Here is a 22326-nt window from a genome sequence, read left to right on the forward strand (position 1 = left end):
CTGCTTCTGCTCTACTTTTGTGCCACTATGTTTGCATGATTTGGAGGCACTGCCAATATTAGTAATGCAAACACTACACTGGCATGTTGTGGATCCAGGTGCCATGCTTGTGTATGACTAAAATGTGTGTGTGTCTGAAAGAGAGCGAGAGAGAGCGAGAGAGAGAGCGAGAGAGAGAGAGAGAGAGAGAGTGAGTAGGGGTTAGGCAAGAGAAGAGATGGCTCTTAAAAGAACCGTTGGTTTAAAGATTTTGTAGGCACTGTAGATTGACGAGTTTATGATCAGCAGTTAACTGCAAGACAAAAAAAATAGAATTACAATTTTTGTATAAAAAAATGAGAAGTTCATATAACTGTGCTTTTGCTTCACTTGACAGGGTTGAATTATAGTTCAAAAAAAAGTTGTTAATACCGATTTACCAATTTGAATTGGATGCTTTCACGGCTTGGGCTCATCGACTCCAGGTCTTTTGAGATCAGATTCCCAGATGATTGACTGTTCGATCGTTTTTAATGTGATTCCTTCTGAATCCAACTCACTTAGTAGTCTTTGCGAATCATTTCAAAAATGAAAATTCTGTCATCATTTACTCGCCCTCAGATTGTTCCAAACCTGTATACATTTATTTGTTCTGATAAACACAAATGGAGATATTTGGAAATATCGTCCATGTGTTTATCAGAACAAAGAAATGTAGGTCTTAGGGTGAGTAAATCATGACAGAATTTTCACTCTTGGGTAAACCTCTAAACTGTTTCTATCAAAATGATTTGCAGCATCCTGACTTTCTTTCAGTCACCATTATTTCCATGCAATGAAAGCTATTTGACAAAGACCATGAGTTCCTTCTGTTATCTTCAAACATAATATACAAGATTGTTTTTAATTATACATTTTATGATTAATGGATTCTTTGTCATATTCACATGAATGATAATGGTATTACTTTACAGAAAACCCTAAAATCAGTTGAGGCTGCGGAAAAAAAAAAGCCTTTTGAAAATTCTTGAAGAAAGTAAGATGAGAAGGAAGGAGAACCCACTGTTTGAAAACAATTCAAATAAAAGGAAAGAGGATTTTTCTGACAGTGAAGACAGTGATGATGGAGCAGTGGTACCTAAAAAAATACACGAGGACTTAGACAAAAAATACCGCTTCCAAAAGAAACAAAAACATCAGCTACAAGAAGAGCTGATGGAGTGTAAAAAAAGGTAAAAGCTTCTAAAAAGTCTTCCGTGTTCACAAAACACAACTGTCTTGTAAATATGAAATGTAATGAAGTAATAGCAGAAAATTATGAACTTCTCTTTCTTGTTCTCTACATCATTAAAGACATGCAGAATTAGAAAAGATCAACAAGGACCTTGTCGCAGAGCTGACTACATACAGACAACTTAATGTTACACTGCAGCAGAACATCAATGAAGTTCTTCAAAGGGCCTTCTCAAAAACACATGGTAAAAGATACAGAGTTTGATAATCAGTGATAATCAATTAAAGAATAGAATTGCTTGCAGCATGGGCCTGAGCACCACAGCAACACCGCAACATGGTGGCTCTTAGAAACCGGCACTCAAGTTTGATCCAAATCACTCAGTATTTGCTGTATATATGAGACACTTCTTGCTTTTTTGCCATGAACGAATTGTTTTGCATCTACTTGGCCATATCATTTGACATTTTAAAAACCTGTCTTTGCCCTAGCCTTATGGCTAAAGTCTCTGAAGTTTGTGCCCATTTTTAAGAGTTTGAGCGTTTCAAAGGGCCCAATATGTCCCAAACCCTTGAAAAAAATATTGCACCTACCTCTGTCACGGTTCTGCCTATCTTGTCTGGCTAATTCTTGGTCTTGAGGCAGAACCAAAACAGAATTCCCTGTTTCATGTGGGGAGAGAGATTTTGGACCTTTTGGGCTTCCATACTCTCCCCGAGTCTCGTCTGTGTTTCCCGCCATTTCGTGTCATTAGCTTCCCCTTAGTGTTTCATCTGTTTCACCTGTCCCCTATTAATTGTCCTGTCATTGTCTCCCTATAAGAGTCCTCTTGTTTCATTGTCTTGTGCGGTTCATTGCGTTTGCCCTGCATTGTATTTGTGCTGTGCGTTTGATACCTGTTCTATTGCCTGTCCATGTTAAGCTGTTGTTCCTGTTTCCTGTTTCCCGTGTGTAGTAAGTCTAGTTTAGTTTTTGAAGTTCTGAGTGTTTGTTTTCTTTTAGTTTAGTTAGTCAGTGTTCTTGTGCTTGTTAAATATTGTTTATCCTGTTTTCCCCACTGAGGGTTTTTGTTTTGCCTGTTTTTGTCTTGTTAATTATAAATAAATTCGTGTTCAAACCCCTGTACCACCTTGTCTGCCTGCACTTGGGTTCTCCTGCCTTGTCTCCTCGGAGATTCCTGACAGAATGAACCGCCACAACAGAACCCAGCAGGCAACCGCGGACGATTCCTTGCGGTCCCACCAGGCCCGACTCCTGTTGGGTTTTAAGCAGGGGGATCGCGGGATCAGGCAGTTCGCTCGGGAGTTCCTGGCTGCAGCTAGGGAGACTGAGTTCGGTGAGGCAGAGCTCAAGGTTATTTTTAACTGCTGCCTCACCGAGCCTCTCCGGCGGTCTGAGATGAGGATGTTGAGCTCCCTGTGGATGGGCGACATGATCAGGTATGTGGTCAACCGGGATGATCCCTGGCCATTAGTGCCAGACTGGGTGTCCGCCCCCGTGGCTACCGTCCCGGAGGACCGCGCCCTGGCCGCCCTTACCCTGGGGAGCTCGGCACCCTCATCCGCAGCACCTCCTGCGGCCACTCTACCGTCGGCCAGTCCCACTGGCCGGCGGAGGAGAAAGAAACTACCCAGTCCGGAGCTACCCAGTCCGGAGCTACCCAGTCCGGAGCTACCCAGTCCGGAGCTACCCAGTCCGGAGCTACCCAGTCCGGAGCTACCCAGTCCGGAGCTACCCAGTCCGGAGCTACCCAGTCCGGAGCTACCCAGTCCGGTGCTACCCAGTCCGGTGCTACCCAGTCCGGTGCTACCCAGTCCGGTGCTACCCAGTCCGGTGCTACCCAGTCCGGTGCTACCCAGTCCGGTGCTACCCAGTCCGGTGCTACCCAGTCCGGTGCTACCCAGTCCGGTGCTACCCAGTCCGGTGCTACCCAGTCCGGTGCTACCCAGTCCGGTGCTACCCAGTCCGGTGCTACCCAGTCCGGTGCTACCCAGTCCGGTGCTACCCAGTCCGGTGCTACCCAGTCCGGTGCTACCCAGTCCGGTGCTACCCAGTCCGGTGCTACCCAGTCCGGTGCTACCCAGTCCGGTGCTACCCAGTCCGGTGCTACCCAGTCCGGTGCTACCCAGTCCGGTGCTACCCAGTCCGGTGCTACCCAGTCCGGTGCTACCCAGTCCGGTGCTACCCAGTCCGGTGCTACCCAGTCCCAAATATTTTTTGGGGGGGCGCCGTGGGGAGGCGACTGTCCGAGCGGCCGTTCCGGCCGCGGATCCGTTCCAGGAGCCGGAACTAAGCCCGTTCCAGGAGCCGGAACTAAGCCCGTTCCAGGAGCCGGAACTAAGCCCGTTCCAGGAGCCGGAACTAAGCCCGTTCCAGGAGCCGGAACTAAGCCCGTTCCAGGAGCCGGAACCTAGCCCGTTCCAGGAGCCGGAACCAAGCCCGCCGTCAAGTCCGGCCGCCCAGCCGCCGTCAGAGAGCGCTGCCCAGCCGCCGTCAGAGAGCGCTGCCCAGCCGCCGTCAGAGAGCGCTGCCCAGCCGCCGTCAGAGAGCGCTGCCCAGCCGCCGTCAGAGAGCGCTGCCCAGCCGCCGTCAGAGAGCGCTGCCCAGCCGCCGTCAGAGAGCGCTGCCCAGCCGCCGTCAGAGAGCGCTGCCCAGCCGCCGTCAGAGAGCGCTGCCCAGCCGCCGTCAGAGAGCGCTGCCCAGCCGCCGTCAGAGAGCGCTGCCCAGCCGCCGTCAGAGAGCGCTGCCCAGCCGCCGTCAGAGAGCGCTGCCCAGCCGCCGTCAGAGAGCGCTGCCCAGCCGCCGTCAGAGAGCGCTGCCCAGCCGCCGTCAGAGAGCGCTGCCCAGCCGCCGTCAGAGAGCGCTGCCCAGCCGCCGTCAGAGAGCGCTGCCCAGCCGCCGTCAGAGAGCGCTGCCCAGCCGCCGTCAGAGAGCGCTGCCCAGCCGCCGTCAGAGAGCGCTGCCCAGCCGCCGTCAGAGAGCGCTGCCCAGCCGCCGTCAAGTCCGGCTGCCCAGCCGCCGTCAAGTCCGGCTGCCCAGCCGCCGTCAAGTCCGGCTGCCCAGCCGCCGTCAAGTCCGGCTGCCCAGCCGCCGTCAAGTCCGGCTGCCCAGCCGCCGTCAAGTCCGGCTGCCCAGCCGCCGTCAAGTCCGGCTGCCCAGCCGCCGTCAAGTCCGGCTGCCCAGCCGCCGTCAAGTCCGGCTGCCCAGCCGCCGTCAAGTCCGGCTGCCCAGCCGCCGTCAAGTCCGGCTGCCCAGCCGCCGTCAAGTCCGGCTGCCCAGCCGCCGTCAAGTCCGGCTGCCCAGCCGCCGTCCAACCCTGTCAGGCTGATCTTCAGACCCTGGTCCAGCCCGGCATTCCAGCCGTGGTCCAGTCCTCCAGTCCTGCAGGGGACTAGGACGGTTCCCCCCAGGACTACCCCTGTCAAGCCTCCTGGGGCTCCGCGCCCTGGCGCGTCCCCAAGGGCTGGAACTTTCCCACCCAGCCCTCCCCCTTTTGGACTTCCCATGTCTTCTTGTTTGCCCCCACCCCCCCTCCCTTGTTTGTTATTTTTATTAAGTCACCCTAATCCCCTATTGATTCTTGCCTGTCTGCCACTGATTTTGTTTTCCATGTTTTGTTTAGTCTTGTCTATGTCTCAGTCTGTCTTGTCCCGTGAGTCTCCTTGAGGAGCGTCAGGATGTCGCTCCTTAAGGCGGGGGTTCTGTCACGGTTCTGCCTATCTTGTCTGGCTAATTCTTGGTCTTGAGGCAGAACCAAAACAGAATTCCCTGTTTCATGTGGGGAGAGAGATTTTGGACCTTTTGGGCTTCCATACTCTCCCCGAGTCTCGTCTGTGTTTCCCGCCATTTCGTGTCATTAGCTTCCCCTTAGTGTTTCATCTGTTTCACCTGTCCCCTATTAATTGTCCTGTCATTGTCTCCCTATAAGAGTCCTCTTGTTTCATTGTCTTGTGCGGTTCATTGCGTTTGCCCTGCATTGTATTTGTGCTGTGCGTTTGATACCTGTTCTATTGCCTGTCCATGTTAAGCTGTTGTTCCTGTTTCCTGTTTCCCGTGTGTAGTAAGTCTAGTTTAGTTTTTGAAGTTCTGAGTGTTTGTTTTCTTTTAGTTTAGTTAGTCAGTGTTCTTGTGCTTGTTAAATATTGTTTATCCTGTTTTCCCCACTGAGGGTTTTTGTTTTGCCTGTTTTTGTCTTGTTAATTATAAATAAATTCGTGTTCAAACCCCTGTACCACCTTGTCTGCCTGCACTTGGGTTCTCCTGCCTTGTCTCCTCGGAGATTCCTGACAACCTCTGTTGTCAGGCTCTAAGAACTGACTTTTCATCAAATAGTAATTGTATTGTATTGATCAAAAATAGGACATTGCATTTGAAGGCTTAAATTAATTTGTCTGTGTTATCATTGTTTTCAGATTCCTCATTTTTTGAAGTCAGCGAAACCTCCTCATCCCTACCCGAAAAGGGTACTCCTGAACGGCAAACATCTGATAAGCTGCCAAATACTAGCGGGGAAATTTATGAAAGAAAAAATGGCAAGGTACATTTTCACTGCATCTCTTTTTTACTTCACTTCTTCCCAGTTACATTTTTTATACACTTACGGAAAAAAAATCATAATTTGATTTTACATTTTTCACTGTCTTAAAATTTAATTTTTGCTACACTGCTTATTTAAAGGAAGAGCTGGAAATAAAAACGGCAACATTTTTTTCATTGTGGTACTCAAGAAAAGTAATATTTTAACTAACTAAAAAGTAAGTAAATCACAGTTCATCGTTAATTTAAAAGCATGTCAACACCTTACACAGGCGGTGAAAGAAGAGACATACAGTAGAGTCGTTTTTTGACAGATGAACAAAACAATACATGCTAAAAGGTCTAAAAACTGTACTGACGTGATTTTAATGCATTATAAAAGTAGTTTTAAAGCATTTAATTTTAATAGATTTTTTTTAATCACACTCATATAAATAGACTGTATGTATACGACTCAGACAACCAGGGAAGTTTCAAACCACAGCAGGTGTATTTATTGGCATTATATGTAAAGATGAAGAATTAAAGAGCCTAGCGTGCTCATGGCACGGACACTTTTATTAACCCTATTTCCAAGATGGGACCCCCTTGGCCCAGTTTTACAGTATGCCTGAGTTGAATTAAGTTATTTATGTCGCTTTTATAAAAAGGCCTAAGAAGTATACATTACTGGTAAGCATCTGGAGACAAAACAATGGCACTGATATATTTTATGATATTTCTGGACAAGTTACATTCACTTAAGACAGGTGAAACATTCATTTTAGTCTGGGACTCAGAAATATCTTGTTCAATATTAAAGATACCAAGATGATATCTTGACAGAATGTTATTTACATTATGATCATGAATGACTTGTTTTTTATAGACTGTGTCATACAGTATATCTCCTTGGACATTTGCTAATGGTTTAAAAGGTGAAATAACTAGAGCCTCAAAAAAATTCCACTTTCAGATGAAAAATATTGTCCATGTTCGTTTTACATTTTTGTAACTTTATACTACTCTTAAAGAAATATTTACCCCTAAATGTCTGTCTTTTTTTACCATTTTCTTTGTTTAAGATCCACGTAGGAGAAAATGTTTGGCTTAGAGAGGAGGTGTGGAAGAAAATTCGTTCCTCTGCCAAAGATTCTCTCTTCGTCAAAGAGATGGCTGTGGCACTATGGGGGACAGCAACTTTAAAAAACAAAAGTGTGTCTGGAAACGAGTGTCCCACGAATAAAAATCCTGTGAAGCCTCCCCTGACCCCATCCAAGCTGCAAGTTTTGAGAGGTACTCTATGCAGTATGCACATTTAAATATGAAACCATCGTCAATTGTTACACAATAACTTCATATTATGTTTTTTATATTATAATTAATGTTTGGATAACCTCATTTATATGCATCCATTTAAAATCATCACTTATTGGTCAAATCACTAGCTGGGTTTCCCTCACCATTGTTTCATGGGCTTTGTGAAGTTTCACATCTGAAACAAGTGATGGAAACGACAAATGTCGATAAAACCCCTTAATTCAATAAAAGTTTTTACTCTCAACGGAGGCTTTTTCTTTATTTTGTAAAAACTGTTATTGTGAATAATGTGAGATTGAAACACATTTGCTTAGTAATTTCTGACGTCTTTGTGGTTTCTGCATTTTTTTAATTTACCATTGCATTTACCAATACCAACAACCCTAGTCCTTGGTCCCCCCTGACAAAATGTTTTAGATGTATCCCTATATAAAGCGCCTAGAAAGACATCAAAAACATTCTGGGTAGGGGGCAGGAGGACCACGGTTAAAAATGACAGTTCTAGATTACTGTAGTCTAAAGTTCACCAATCAATGAAATTAATTATTTCTCTTTTTACTTTCAAGTCTGTTTCAGTGACTGGCTCAGAACAAAGGAGCCCGAAAAAAATGAGAGAGAGAAGAGGGAGAATCGAGTTGGTTATTACATATCCCAGAAAATTCAAGACATTATAAAAAAAGAACAAAGAAATGAAAAAGTGTGAAAGCTGTTGAAGCACAAATAAAATAGGAATTAATGACTTGACAATAATTTTCCAGGTATGATTCTAGTTGGAATGGTTTTCTAAGTCTTTAGTTTTAAGTCTTCAGTTTTTGTAATACATTTAAATACCATTTGTCCTCTGTGAAAAAAATAAACATATCAGACTGTCAATCAGATCAGTGTGTAGTTATTTTTATTGAATTAGACCCACTTGTACGGATTTTGCCCAACCAATAACAGCAAATAAGTGTGGTTAGCTGTGGCCAGTCTGTCCAACAGTCGCCTGACCTGCTAAGACCAGCCTGACCTGCTATGACCAGCTAAGACCAGCCTGACCAGCTAAGACCAGCCTGCCCAGCTAAAAAAATGTGTCCAAAACCCCTCTAAAACCAGCTTGCTTAACCAGCTATGACCAGGCTGGGAGACCAGCTAAAACCAGCCAACCAGCTTAAGGCTGGTTTTAGCTGTTTTTTTCAGCAGGGTAACTATTTTGCATAAGAACTGTTCTGTTAAAATATTAACATAAGAAACACTAGTAAAGTGCATTCATTCGTTTATTTATTTATTTAGAAATACGATATTATTTACTTACTCGTTGTATAAATACCATGCACTGTGCTGTGTTTTTCCTGTTTGCCCCTGTAAAGCTGCTTTGAAACAATACACATTGTGAAAAGCGCTATATAAATAAACTTGAATTGAAAATTGAATTGAATAGTAAAGTCAGTGTTTACGTCTAATGCATATATTACACAAGTGATCTCTTATTTTATAATTGCATATTTAAATGATTTCAGTAGCCTTTTTTATATACCTTGCTAACTGCACAAGACTTTTTAATAAAAAAACAACAACCTGTAAACCTTTATTGCATACCTGAGTGACTCAAAATTGTTAATTAATTATAAATACATAACTTTACAGAAATGCATCAAAAGCAAGAGTTAAAATTTGCATGACTATTTGTAAGGGAATTCAGGAAATATGTTATTTTTGTATGTTATACATTAAACACTCATCTGTCATTTCACGTGACAAAATAACAAACAACTCAAACCCGAATACTCGGGAGATTAACTAATCATTTCTGTTTGCGGCAGTCTGCACAGAACGACTCAGACCCGTGGATTGGGTTGCTGATCTGATCATTTCTGTTTTCTGTAAATGCATTCTACATGGGCAAAATAACGAATGACTCGAGCAGGAAGTCTCTAGAGTTAAGCTATAATCCTTTTTGTTTCTTGTACAGATTTCAGAGTTTATATGGCTGTCAGGAAACAATTAAATTATAGTTTCTCATAACTTGTCCCGAACTACAATAAAAGTTATTTCTTATTATAAATCTAATTAAACTATGATAAACAAACGTTATGGGGTAATTTGGCTATTAACATGTAACATTAATTTAACTCTGCACAGATGATCGAAATGACTCGAAAAAGGATTTGATCATTTTGCTGAACAAGACTCAATCATCCCAATCGCAAAAATGACTTGAACTTCCCATCACTAGACCAACTAAAACTAATTGGACGGTAAGTTTTACAAACCTTAAAGTATTAACAGTACTTTGTTAAACCCCCACAATCATCATTACTTTTTTCTTTACTTATTACATAGAGATGCTGATTGGCTATTCGTGACATTCCAATGTCTGTAATTTCCTGTTAACCGCTTAAAAACACATGGTTCTTCCAGGTCGTTATTAATAACACATATGAGATTATAAACCCTTCTGATACAAGACGCTCTGGCATGATTCTGTGATTACAACAGTGTGCTAAAATTTCATCCCACCCTTCAGATTGTCCTACCAGACATGCGCACATAATATTACGTAATTTTTTTACACTGTAAAATCGTCCTACCTGTTCATTTTATACTGCAACGACAACATGATAGGGTATTTTCGATGATAAATCATTCTACATATTTATTTATTACTGCTAGGACAATTTAATGTGAATTAATCTTATCTGTTTATTTTATACTGTAGGATAATCTGATCAGGTATGTATGCTAACTCATTCTGTATGTTTATTTTAAACTGGTAGGACAATCTGACTGGCTATTTTGCAATATAAAATCATCCTACCTGTTTATTTTGTTGATGTGGTTTAGATTAAATACATTTTTCCGATGCGGTAGGAAATTCTGATAAAGTAGGACAATATTTCTTTATATATATGTATATATATATATATATATATATATATATATATATATATATATATATATATATATTACAATAGTATTTTTGTTTAATACAGTCAAAAATCACCTTTTTAAGAGGATATAATAAAAACTATTGGGCAGGAGCCGGATTCTGTTTTATATTGTCAGGGTTCCCGAGGATCCTTAAAAAGTCTTAAAAAGCATAAATGTTTTTTATTTAACATTTACAAGACACCTTTTGTTAATTTTTTTAATACTTCATATAACCATAAATATATTGTTTTAATTTGGTGACGTTTTATTGTATTCTTTGTGAATTCGCTCGCTCACGTGACAATCTGCAGGTCGTGGCAGTACGACCTGAGTATGTTTTGTGTACCGTCTCCTCTTGTGCGTGCAAACAGATGAGAAAAGATGGGTAAATTTTAATGTGATTTTATTGATTTTGCTCCAATATATGAAATATAGAGATTGGTTAGCCTTTGCAAGCAATGAGGCTACCTGCAAGATGGACAAAACAACCTTTAAACTCATGGGAATTAAAGCAGAAAAGCACAGAGCAAATTTAAACTGAAACTTTATTCTAAATGATTTATTTGTAGCATCTAACAAGTGTTTTATTGTCGCTGAACGCCCATTTATAAGCTTGTTGCACTGCTAAACCTTTTTCTTTTTCGTCTTTTACAGAGCAAATTCTAAAAGACATAGAGAAAAAGTACCGAGGGGGTTGTTTGTTTTTGTACTGTTAGTTTTTTAATGAGGCAATCCATCTTGTGACTAAACCTTTCTTTTTCCCACATGAGAAGGCGAGTTTGTGTGACGTGGTGTTGGGGGGGAAGCTAAAGTAGCAACGCTACTAACTAACTATACTACACTTTTCAGTAGCTTGACGGTAGCTCAACTAAGATTAAAATAATATGTAAGCTTCAGCGCAAGTTCTGCCGGGAAGACTCAATCTCACGTCACTTACTACGTGTAGACCAATAACCAATCATCGACCAACACTTGGAGTATATAAGATCGCCACTTACCCCTTGTTTGCGTTCGCAGTTGAAGTAGCCGATATTCAAGCGCTCCGACAAGTCGCGATCATATGGGATCAGAATTGTTTCATTATTCTGTATAAATAAACTGCGATTCGCAATTAAATATAGACAATTTCACAAACATTTTTTAAATCCACATATGCACAAAAAGCGAACCATAAATACATGTTAGACGTTCCACAAAAATAAATGGAATTCACATATAAATACAATGAGATTTGCAAATAAAAAATATTTACAAATGTATTTTAATTATATTTATTTGTAGATCGCCTTCTTCACATTTGTGGATCGCTTTCTGCACATTTGTGAATCGCTTTCTGTGCATTTGTGAATCGCTGCACGCATTTGTGGATCAGTGCGCGCATTTGTGGATTGCTCTCTGTGCATTTGTGTATTTTGAAACATTTCTAACGTCAAATCGTGCGCACAATCCACAAATAGGTGGACTCCGCCCACTATCTACGCAAGCCAATCGATGTCCAATAGGCCACGTTCTAACTTCAGCCAATCACGTTTTGCTCTGCACTAAGATTCAGGGAGCTGACATGGCGACTAGTGGCGGTCTAAAATCTGTGTTATACTAAGAAATGATAATGGCCTCTTCTTTATACGATGTAATGATCGCTTGTGTTCATATACATTGTCCGTATTGTTACATGTCATGATTCCACTATCATGTCATGTTTATTCTTGTTGTTTGAGTGGAGTCATGGCATAACCTATGGTTTTGTGTGAGATTGAGTGATCTTTCTCGTGTCTCGTCATTGTTCCCTACATCTCGTCCCTCGTCAGCTTTCCCTGAGTGCTAATCCCCAGCACCTGTTGCTCGTTTCGATCCTCTGTTGTTTCCCCTATAAAGAGTCCTCATGTTTCTTTGTCTCGTTGCTCGTGCATTACTTGTTGCACATGTTGCTGTTTGTAACGCTGTTCATATTCATGTCGCTGTACTTGTGGATGTTCCTGTTTGCTAACCGTGTGCCTTGTGCCTTGTTCCTGTTTCCCCGTGAGTAGTGAGTAGTGAGTAGTGAGTAGTGAGTAGTGAGTAGTGAGTAGTGAGTAGTGAGTAGTGAGTAGTGAGTAGTGAGTAGTGAGTAGTGAGTAGTGAGTAGTGAGTGTTAGTGTAGTGTTTATTCCAGTGTTTGTTTTGTTAGTAATAGTTTTAGTAAGTCAGTGTCCCTGTTTAAAGTATATTTATCCCTGTATTGTTTTCCCCCCATCGTGGGTCTTTGTTTTGTGTTTATTTGTCATAATAAAAGTCTTCGTTGTTACATCATACCGTCTGTGTCTGCCTGCACTTGGGTTCTCACGCCATGTCTCACACCGAGATTCATGACAGTTACATATATGCTGTATTTAAACGTGTATGACTTGATAACAGCGTGCACGGACTGGAGTGGAAAATCCCGGTGACTAGGGAGTCGGGACTGATTTGGTCGTCCAGCCAGCCTTTTTATTGTGTTTATGTTCCAAAGGGCTAAATTCCGATTTTTTTTTTTGCAACTGTCGGTGTACTACCAGTATACCGATGGCAGAATTAACGTGAGGGGAATCCTCAGCATTGTGAATTTCTATGTCATTCATAATTCAAAATAAAACGTAATTTCTACAGTCATCTCGGTTTTTCCCATTCCTGAATGATCTCTGCTGCTATCGCTACACTGCTCTGTTTACTATCTAAAAAACAATACATGTCAAAAGAGAACCGGATGCTATACTTTATGCATGTGCCATATATACAAGGTATTAGGTGCTATAAAAATTGTGTAAGGTAATGGGATAGCTATATTATATATTAAATCAGTGACATATGTATAATAATAATGTGTGAGTGAGTAGTTTAGTATAGCACATATGTATTGCACAGTGGGGAGAACATTTAACTGTTTAACTGTTTATGGGGTAGATGGCCTGTGGAAAGAAACTTGTCCTATGTTTGGCTGTTTTGGTGCTCTGTAGTGATGACCAGACGGCAGCAGTTCAAAGAGATAGAGTCCTGTGTGTGTGGGGTCTAGCGAGATCTTGCGAGCCATTTTATTCGCTAACTCTGGATGAGTAAAGTTCTTGCAGTGATAACAGTAGAGGTCTACCAGAGATTCGATCAGCAGTCCGAAATATCCGCTGTAGTATTCGGAGTTTGTATGTGTCCCGAGCATGTTCACTGAAATTGAGAGAGAATAGGCTATGTCGCCTCTATATGCAGCAAGTTTTAAATGACTTCATCGATCGACACAAAATTACAATGCTAGAGCACTTAAATTAACTTGAACGTTTAGCAATCTTTAAAAGTATGTCTCTTGATGTACACGGCGCGGAAGAGCCATTTTTTTGTTAACAGACTGATTCGAGCCTACCTGAGCATGCTTGTGTTTTTTTAAACAAAAACAAGTAAAATAAAATAATTGCCTTTTAATTCCAGGTCACTGGCATTGCAAACCAAAATCAACCGATCCCGTCATCCCGGGACACCTTCCGCATATTTTCGGGGATCTCTGTATGAAAATGGCTTTACTGAAATGCCCAGTAATGTCCAGTGCCTTTTGTGCATTTGTATGGAGAACTCATTAATTTGTACAATTGGCTTCAATTCATTTTTATTTGGCAGTTTCATATTTTGCTTCATACTTTTTTCTTCGAAGAAAAAGTTGTGTTGCCACCCTTGCTTTCTCAATGCCCCCGTTGTTTTTTTAATTTGCCATTAAACAATGGAAATAAACAGTATTTTAAAGCTGTCCTATATCTCATTTAAAAGGCAGCAATATATATATAATTATAACCCAACAATAATTATTTATTTAGCACCAGGTAAAATAGAGACGTTTATCGTATAACACGCTGAGAGCACTGCCACATCCATTATTATTAACTAGAGTAAATTGATTATCTGCAGTGGTAGCCTATACCAATATTTACTATGGTAAGGTTGGAAAACACAAATTGTATAGGCTTACATCATTAAATTGTGGGGTTGAATTTAAGAATATATTGTTTGCACAAGATCATAGTAAAAGAATCAACATCTTTTGTCATGGGAAAGAGTTAGACAGTAAACAGAACAGTGTAGCGATAGCAGCAGAGATCATTCAGGAATGGGATAAACCGAAATGACTGTATAAATTACATTTTATTTTGAACTATGAATGACATAGAAATTCAAAATGCTGATGATTTCCCCCACATTAATTCTGCAATTGTTGTACTGGTAGTACACCGACAGCTGCAGTGCGCATTGCAAACTCTGCAAAACTTGACAGGAGGCACGCGCCGAGTGTTTGGATCGAAATAGCTGCTTAACCATGCAGTAACAGATTACATTTGATCGAATGCCAAAATCGGAATTTAGCCCTTTGGTACATAAACACAATAAAACGGCTGGCTGGATGACCAAATCAGTACCGACTCCCTAGTCACCGGGATTTTCCACTCCAGTCCGTGCACGCTGTTATCATGTCATAAACGTTTATATACAGCATATATGTAACAATACGGACAATGTATATGAACACAAGCGATCATTACATAATGTAAAGAAGAGGCCATTATCATTTCTTAGTATAACACAGATTTTAGACCGCCACTAGTCGCCATGTTAGCTCCCTGAATCTTAATGCATAGCAAAACGTGATTGGCTGAAGTTATAACGTGGCCTATTGGACATCAAAAGCGGAAGTTAACCGATTGGCTTGCATAGATAGTGGGCGGAGTCCACCTATTTGTTGATTGTGCACACGATTTGACGTTAGAAATGTGAAAGAGAGCAATCCACAAATGCGTGCACTGATCCACAAATGCGTGCACTGATCCACAAATACGTGCAGTGATTCACAAATGCACAGAAAGCGATTAACAAATGTGCAGAAAGCGATCCACAAACGTGAAGAAGGCGATCTACAAATAAATATAATTAAAATACATTTGTAAATATTTTTTATTTGCAAATCTCATTGTATTTATTTGTGAATTCCATTTATTTTTGTGGAACATCTAACATGTATTTATGGTTCGCTTTTTGCGCATATGTGGATTTAAAAAAATGTTTGTGAAATTGTCTATATTTAATTGCAAATCGTAGTTTATTTATACAGAATAATGAAACAATTCGGATCCCATACAATTATGAAGTAAAATGTAATGAACAAGTTTTCATCTCAACGTAGCTTTATTTTTATAAACTTTTAATTAAAAACTGGTTAGAGCCAGCTGACGGTTTACAAAATAAAAATAAAACTCTGCTTCCTTGAAACGCGAGTCGCATTCTACCAAGCACCACGTCTGAACAAACCCCACGTTTATCAAACTCTACTGGATAATAAGTAAGTACTACTAACCGAAATAAAAAACAAACCTGAAGCTCAAGAGACCTAAACGTTAACGAAAAGGACGCGCGAACCTGAGTGACTGAGGGAGAGTCACAGTCAGCAACACAATACATCGGTATGTGTGTAGGGGAGGGGCGCTGTGACTAGCCTATCACAGAACGCAGACATAGTCAGCTACCCAATGAGGAGCGGAGCAAAGACCCAGTGGCAGCGGTGGGATTTGAACCCACGCCTCCGCAGAGACTGGAGCCTAAAGTTACATGTACATTTAGCAGACGATTTAATCCAAAGCGACTTACAGTGCACTTATTACAGGGACAATCCCCCTTGAGCAACATGGAGTAAAGTGTCTTGTTCAGGGACACACAGGTGGTGGCTGCTGGGATCGAACCAGCAACCTTTGATTTACCAGAACAGTGGTTTAACCCACTAGACCACCATCTCCATATCTCCATAGCAACTTAGACGGCTCGGCCTGAAAGTCAGACGTGTTTCAAACACTGCCCTGACAGCTCATCTTTGGTCTTTTATCTGGCCATGTTTTAATTAAAGGTCCCTGCAAAGAAAACATTTGTAAAATCACATAAAAGGCAATAAAGTATGCACACATTGTTTTACATTGAGTGTTTACTACATTGTTACATACCTAGTTTGATCGTCGACCCATCGAGCACCCCTGTCCCGGTCCCGGTCAATTTGTGTTATATGAAGAACACGTGCCATCTGTTGCAGAGTCGCTCTTAAAGAAAGACGTGGTAGTCTATAAAGGCTTGATCTTCTTCTATCTCTTTCTCTAAAGCAGCCGTAGTCGACAGGGTTTGAACCTGCGCGGGGAGACCCCAATGGATTTCAAGTCCATCGCCTTAACCACTCGGCCACGACTACAACAGCTTCTAAGCCCTCTTTGTTTCGGTCGTGTTGCAAAGAGGACGATGTCTAAAAGGAAAAGGCAGGACTTCAATAAGGCTAGGTCCCCTGCCGTGACCCGGATTCGAACCGGGGTTGCTGCGACCACAACGGAAAGTACTAACCACTATACGATCACGGCTTGCCAACATGCCTCTGGCAAAGTTGTGCCACCAAGACTGAGTGACTAGATCTGCAGGGAGAAGATTGGCAGCTTTTGCTGAGGTCTCACGAAATTCCTGACGCATGTGCTCGATGAAATCCCTGCTCAAAGCCAATGTGTCGACTCCAACGCACGAGCAAACTGTTTATTTAATTTTATCAACAGAGGGCGGGCCCAGAAGAGCTCACAAGGTAAAGGTGACTAACAAAGTTGAAATTGCTCGCCCGAACAGGGACTTGAACCCTTGACCCTCAGATTAAAAGTCTGATGCTCTGCCGACTGAGCTATCCGGGCTCTTGAAAGCGATATGTTCTAAGTGTAGGCGCTCGGGTGGGCGGGGTGTTGAATAGAACAGGTGAGTGCAGGTTCATCCCTCATCAAACACACCCTAACCAGCTAACGTGGCTATGGAGGTAAGAGGAAAACTATACTCAGTACGCTCCAAGCGGAGCAAAGACCCACTGGCAGCGGTGGGATTTGAACCCACGCCTCCGAAGAGACTGGAGCCTTAATCCAGCGCCTTAGACGGCTCGGCCACGCTACCTCAAAAAGGCGCAATGTGCCGCAGGTTTCCACCATTGTAGGCCCTAGCGACATTTAGCAGACAGTCAAGAGCTTACAGGGTTCTGTCGGCATAGGGTTCAGTGCACCTTTCTGATGCAGGGGTGTTCAGTCCTATATCTGGAGGCGATGCCATCTGTTGATTGCAGTTCATCAAATACACTTGAACCGTGTAACGGGCTCTGGGAGCTGAAAGGTAAGTGAAAGTCAGACGTGTTTCAAACACTGCCCTGACAGCTCATCTTTTGTCTTTTATCTGGCCGTGCTTTTCTTAAAGGTCCCTGCAAAGAAAACATCTGTAAAATCACATAAAAGGCTATAAAGTATGTACACATTGTTTTACATTAAATGTTTACTACATTGTTACATACCTAGTTGCATCGACAACCCATCGAGCACTCCTGTACCGGCCAATTTGTGTTAAATCAAGAACACGTGCCATCTGTTGCAGAGTCGCTCTTAAACATTTGTAAAATCACATAAAAGGCTATAAAGTATGCACACATTGTTTTACATTGAGTGTTTACTACATTGTTACATACCTAGTTGCATCGACAACCCATCGAGCACTCCTGTACCGGTCAATTTGTGTTAAATCAAGAACACGTGCCATCTGTTGCAGAGTCGCTCTTAAACATTTGTAAAATCACATAAAAGGCTATAAAGTATGTACACATTGTTTGACATTGAGTGTTTACTACATTGGTATATACCTAGTTTTATCGACGACCCATCGAGCACCCCTGTCCCGGTCAATTTGTGTTATATGAAGAACACGTGCCATCTGTTGCAGAGTCGCTCTTAAAGAAAGACGTGGTAGTCTATAAAGGCTTGATCTTCTTCTATCTCTTTCTCTAAAGCAGCCGTAGTCGGCAGGGTTTGAACCTGCACGGGGAGACCCCAATGGATTTCAAGTCCATCGCCTTAACCACTCGGCCACGACTACAACAGCTTCTAAGCCCTCTTTGTTTCGGTCATGTTGCAAAGAGGACGATGTCTAAAAGGAAAAGGCAGGACTTCAATAAGACTAGGTCCCCTGCAGTGACCCGGATTCGAACCGGGGTTGCTGCGACCACAACGCAAAGTACTAACCACTATACGATCACGGCTTGCGAACATGCCTCCGGCAAAGTTGTTCCACCAAGACTGAGTGACTAGATCTGCAGGGAGAAGATTGGCAGCTTTTGCTGAGGTCTCACGAAATTCCTGACGCATGTGCTCGATGAAATCCCTGCTCAAAGCCAATGTGTCGACTCCAACGCACGAGCAAACTGTTCATTTAATTTTTATCAACAGAGGGCGGGACCAGAAGAGCTCACAAGGTAAAGGTGACTAACAAAGTGGCAATTCCTCGCCCGAACAGGGACTTGAACCCTGGACCCTCAGATTAAAAGTCTGATGCTCTACCGACTAAGCTATCCAGCCTCTTGAAAGCATCATGCTCTAAGTGTAGGCATTCGGGTAGGGGGGGTGTTGAGTACAACAGGTGAGTGCAGGTTCATCCCTCATCATACACACCCTAACCAGCTAATGTGGCTGGGGAGATAAGAGGAAAACTAGACTCACTACGCTCCAATAGGAGCAAAGACCCACTGGCAGCGGTGGGATTTGAACCCACGCCTCCGAAGAGACTGGAGCCTAAATCCAGCGCCTTTGACCGCTCAGCCACGCTGAACGCTGAAGAACACGTGCCATCTGTTGCAGAGCCGCTCTTAAACGTTTGTAAAATCACATAAAAGGCTATAAAGTATGCACACATTGTTTTACATTGAGTGTTTACTACATTGGTATATACCTAGTTGCATCGACAACCCATCGAGCACTCCTGTACCGGTCAATTTTGTGTTATATCAAGAACACGTGCCTTCTGTTGCAGAGTCGCTCTTAAACGTTTGTAAAATCACATCGCAGCGGTGGGATTTGAACCCACGCCTCCGAAGAGACTGGAGCCTAAATCCAGCGCCTTTGACCGCTCGGCCACGCTACCTCAAAAAGGCACGTCGTGCCGCAGGTTTCCAGCATTGTAGGCCCGCTGCGACATTTAGAAGACAGTCAAGAGCTTACAGAGTTCTGTCGGCTTAGGGTTCAGTGCACCTTTCTGATGCAGGGGTGTTCAGTCCTATATCTGGAGGCGATGCCATCTGTTGATTGCAGTTCATCAAATACACTTGAACCGGGTAACGGGCTCTGGTTCATACCTTATCAAACACACCCTAACCAGCTAATGTGGCTCTGGAGGTAAGAGGAAAACTAGACTCACTACGCTCCAAGCGGAGCAAAGACCCACTGGCAGCGGTGGGATTTGAACCCACGCCTCCGAAGAGACTGGAGCCTAAATCCAGCGCCTTTGACCGCTCGGCCACGCTACCTCAAAAAGGCATGTCATGCCGCAGGTTTCCAGCATTGTAGGCCCGCTGCGACATTTAGAAGACAGTCAAGAGCTTACAGAGTTCTGTCGGCTTAGGGTTCAGTGCACCTTTCTGATGCAGGGGTGTTCAGTCCTATATCTGGAGGCGATGCCATCTGTTGATTGCAGTTCATCAAATACTCTTGAACGGGGTAACGGGCTCTGGGAGCTGAAAGGTAAGTGAAAGTTTTGAAATAAACTGATCAATTCATACCTGACTCTGCCCCAGTGCGGCCCTCGGATCCCATACCCCTCTATGTCAAAGGTGACCTCTTCCATGATTCCCATCTCTTCCTAATTGTTTGTTTTCAGGGTCAACCGATCCGAAACTGGGTCACAAGCAACCGTTTACCATCCACTGACCGTGCGAAAAGCCGGGAATCTTTGTTGGTGACTTTATTTAGGTTCAAAAGGTTCAATAGCGGCACAGTTATGGACACAAGGACCTTTTCTGGAAAAGTCCTCGGGGGCCATTGAGACCCCAAACCTTAGAGGCACTTGCGTCAAAGTCCTGCAAGTGACATGTTAGGGCAAAAGCATTGGTGCCCAAAAAGTATTTCATATCATTTTATATGTATAACTCTGCAACCCATTCATTTCAATGGATGACACTTGAAAATGAGGCCTTGAACACATAATATCCTAGATTAAAAGTCAAAATGAGCATTTATTGAGTTGATACTAACCAGTGATGCCGGTAACGCGTTACTTAGTAACGCGTTAGTCTAATTTGACCACATTTTTCAGTAACGAGTAATCTAACGTGTTACTTTTTCCACACCATTAATAAGATTAAAGTTATTTATCCAAGTCACTGTGCGTTACTATTTTTGTCATTTTCCTTAGTAAAATATATATTCTTTGGCTTTCTTCTTGCGTCTCAGGGAGTGAAGTCACGTAGCATTATGCGACAAGTCACGTTTTCAGCACGAGGACAATTCACGTGAAATAGCCCCTACCACACAGCGACACAAAAGTAAACAACAATGGAGGGAGGAGAGATATGCGCGTTTCTAGCTGGAAATACAGTCACAAGTTTGTGTCCGCTAGATGACAATATAAAGTTTTGTTGTACTATCTGTGCTGGCGACAAAGTGCTATCTAGCTACAAAAACACTATGTCAAAGTTGAAAAACAAATTGGAGTCGAAGCACTGCACAGTCCAATTTACAGCGCAAGTTCCGCCAGGTGTTGCGAAGCAGAGAGCAGCATGTCCCCCACCACCAGAACAACAATTGTTGGACTTTTGTGCAAAACCAGTAAGTCGGGGAGAGTTGAAGAAGTTGGTCGGGCAGTAGTGATGTGCGGATGGCGGTTAAATCCGCGGGCGCTGCGGATGATCCGCGGGCGCTGCGGATGATCCGCGGGCGCTGCGGATGATCCGCGGGCGCTGCGGATGATCCGCGGGCGCTGCGGATGATCCGCGGGCGCTGCGGATGATCCGCGGGCGCTGCGGATGATCCGCGGGCGCTGCGGATGATCCGCGGGTCGGGTGGGTCGGGTTATAAAAAATACAATCAGATTAATTGCGGGTGGGTTGGGATGGATGATAGCATATACAATATTAACAACATTTCTCTAAAAGTACGAATGTGTTTTAAATGCATTTTTCATCAGGCGCTAAATTGCAGTAATTTAAAAGAAATGCGGTAGAGGACGGTCTATTTCTTAAAGCAGAAATGGAGGCAAAACAGATCCGAGAGAAATGTAAAAAAGGAGTATTAAAAAGAAAAAAAAGGTAGAAAAGAAAAGTACCGTGTGGGAGCGTTTTAGAGAAGTGGTTTTAACAAGGATGAATCAAGTACTGGGTATGTAATATGCAACGACTGTGTGACAGGTACATGTGTGTGCTAAATCGAAATATTAGATTTAAGTATTTATATACAAAGAAAGTGCTAGAAAATTTACTGAGTAATTTAAATGACTCAGTGTTTTTTGAAACGGATATTTTTATGATAAACATAAATTAATAAATATTATATCCTCCGCATTAATACGTGTGGCTCATTCATTTAAACTATAGGTGGACTTTTAGTGCATTCAGACTAGAAAATGGACCAGTCCATTTTCTAGTCTGAATGAACACATCGCATGTGCACCAATGCATCAATCTGTGCATTCAGACTAGAAAACTGACCGGTCTATTTTCTAGTCTTAATGCACAGATTGGTCCACCTGTGGTTTACATTAGGGGGCCACATATATTAAGATGCATTTAAAGTTACAGTTTATGAAAGAGCAATGTGTCCACCAAGTGAATACGTGTGGCCTATTCTTTTAAACTGCAGGGGGACTTTTGGCCTGTTTTTCTCTAAGTCATACAGGAAGTTACAACATGCAGTTTGTAGGAATGGGCCACGTCTATTAAGTTGGTGGACATCCACTTTCAGGGCATAATTCCGCCTTCTGCGAGTTGATGCTAACATATATATGTCTAATAAAGTGTACTAAGGAAATAACATGGTTGTTAAAGCACACAAATGCATTTAAAGTTATAGTTTATGAATGAGCAATGTGTCCACCAAGTTCATACGTGTGACCTATGATGTGGAAAAAGTTGATCTTGCAGTTCAAAAATTGCTCAGACAATCAAACAAAGTGAGACGTCCCAAGTCATTCTGAAAACATCTGAAAACTGGGCGTTTTCCAACCTCTAGTTAATCTAGTTGCCACTATTATTTCTAGGCAACAAGGTTTATATCTTATGGTGGAATTTTAGCCTTTACTCAGTTTTTTTTTAAATAACTTGCTCTATAAAACATCACTGGATTTTGTATTGCTGAAATATGTTGTGCTATACTTGATGAAAATCATTATAATACTTTTATGAAAACAATCATTGCATAAGTATGTTGATTCTATCATTATTTGTATATACTCCGCTGGGTTAGTGTGATTTCAGAGTATTCTACTTACACAACTATGTTACAAACATTCCTATGAATACTTCTTAATAACCGGGGTGAATATAAGAGCCCCATAGTATAAATAATATGATC

General features: G+C 42.5%; 1 protein-coding gene and 8 non-coding genes across 10 annotated transcripts; 1 reads left to right on the plus strand and 8 right to left on the minus strand.

Moving 5' to 3' along the window:
- Positions 1-1006: 1006 nt before the first annotated feature.
- On the plus strand, positions 1007-7975 carry LOC130421264 (BEN domain-containing protein 5-like). Of its 2 annotated transcripts, XR_008906778.1 has the most exons (6): positions 1007-1211; positions 1333-1457; positions 5626-5750; positions 6814-7024; positions 7615-7806; positions 7956-7975. XR_008906778.1 is itself a non-coding variant. In XM_056749061.1 (5 exons), the coding sequence occupies exons 1-5, from the start codon at positions 1021-1023 to the stop codon at positions 7749-7751; spliced, it is 789 nt and encodes a 262-aa protein (XP_056605039.1). In that variant the 5' UTR covers positions 1007-1020; the 3' UTR covers positions 7752-7892. The 2 variants fall into 2 exon arrangements, 1 of the variants encoding a protein (XP_056605039.1); XM_056749061.1 differs by lacking the exon at positions 7956-7975 and having other exon boundaries at positions 7615-7892.
- Positions 7976-16093: 8118 nt separating this feature from the next.
- trnas-uga (transfer RNA serine (anticodon UGA)) lies at positions 16094-16175 on the minus strand. Its single transcript has one exon. It is a non-coding gene; the product is annotated as a tRNA-Ser (tRNA).
- A 405-nt stretch (positions 16176-16580) lies between these two features.
- Positions 16581-16653, minus strand: trnak-uuu (transfer RNA lysine (anticodon UUU)). The gene has a single exon. It is a non-coding gene; the product is annotated as a tRNA-Lys (tRNA).
- Positions 16654-16821: 168 nt separating this feature from the next.
- trnal-aag (transfer RNA leucine (anticodon AAG)) lies at positions 16822-16903 on the minus strand. Its single transcript has one exon. It is a non-coding gene; the product is annotated as a tRNA-Leu (tRNA).
- Positions 16904-17784: 881 nt separating this feature from the next.
- Positions 17785-17866, minus strand: trnas-uga (transfer RNA serine (anticodon UGA)). The gene has a single exon. It is a non-coding gene; the product is annotated as a tRNA-Ser (tRNA).
- Positions 17867-18272: 406 nt separating this feature from the next.
- trnak-uuu (transfer RNA lysine (anticodon UUU)) lies at positions 18273-18345 on the minus strand. The gene has a single exon. It is a non-coding gene; the product is annotated as a tRNA-Lys (tRNA).
- A 168-nt stretch (positions 18346-18513) lies between these two features.
- trnal-uag (transfer RNA leucine (anticodon UAG)) lies at positions 18514-18599 on the minus strand. The gene has a single exon. It is a non-coding gene; the product is annotated as a tRNA-Leu (tRNA).
- A 226-nt stretch (positions 18600-18825) lies between these two features.
- Positions 18826-18907, minus strand: trnal-uag (transfer RNA leucine (anticodon UAG)). Its single transcript has one exon. It is a non-coding gene; the product is annotated as a tRNA-Leu (tRNA).
- A 300-nt stretch (positions 18908-19207) lies between these two features.
- trnal-uag (transfer RNA leucine (anticodon UAG)) lies at positions 19208-19289 on the minus strand. The gene has a single exon. It is a non-coding gene; the product is annotated as a tRNA-Leu (tRNA).
- Between the last annotated feature and the right edge of the window lie 3037 nt (positions 19290-22326).

This window comes from Triplophysa dalaica, chromosome 5 (assembly GCF_015846415.1).
Source record: "Triplophysa dalaica isolate WHDGS20190420 chromosome 5, ASM1584641v1, whole genome shotgun sequence".
Taxonomy (NCBI): domain Eukaryota; kingdom Metazoa; phylum Chordata; class Actinopteri; order Cypriniformes; family Nemacheilidae; genus Triplophysa; species Triplophysa dalaica.

Coding starts and splice junctions, on each gene's coding strand:
- LOC130421264 (XM_056749061.1), top strand. CDS start 1,021: ATGAGAAGGAAGGAGAACCCACTGTTTGAAAACAATTCAAATAAAAGG. Junction 1,212..1,332: donor CTGATGGAGTGTAAAAAAAG/GTAAAAGCTTCT, acceptor ACATCATTAAAG/ACATGCAGAATTAGAAAAGA. Junction 5,751..6,813: donor ATGAAAGAAAAAATGGCAAG/GTACATTTTCAC, acceptor TCTTTGTTTAAG/ATCCACGTAGGAGAAAATGT.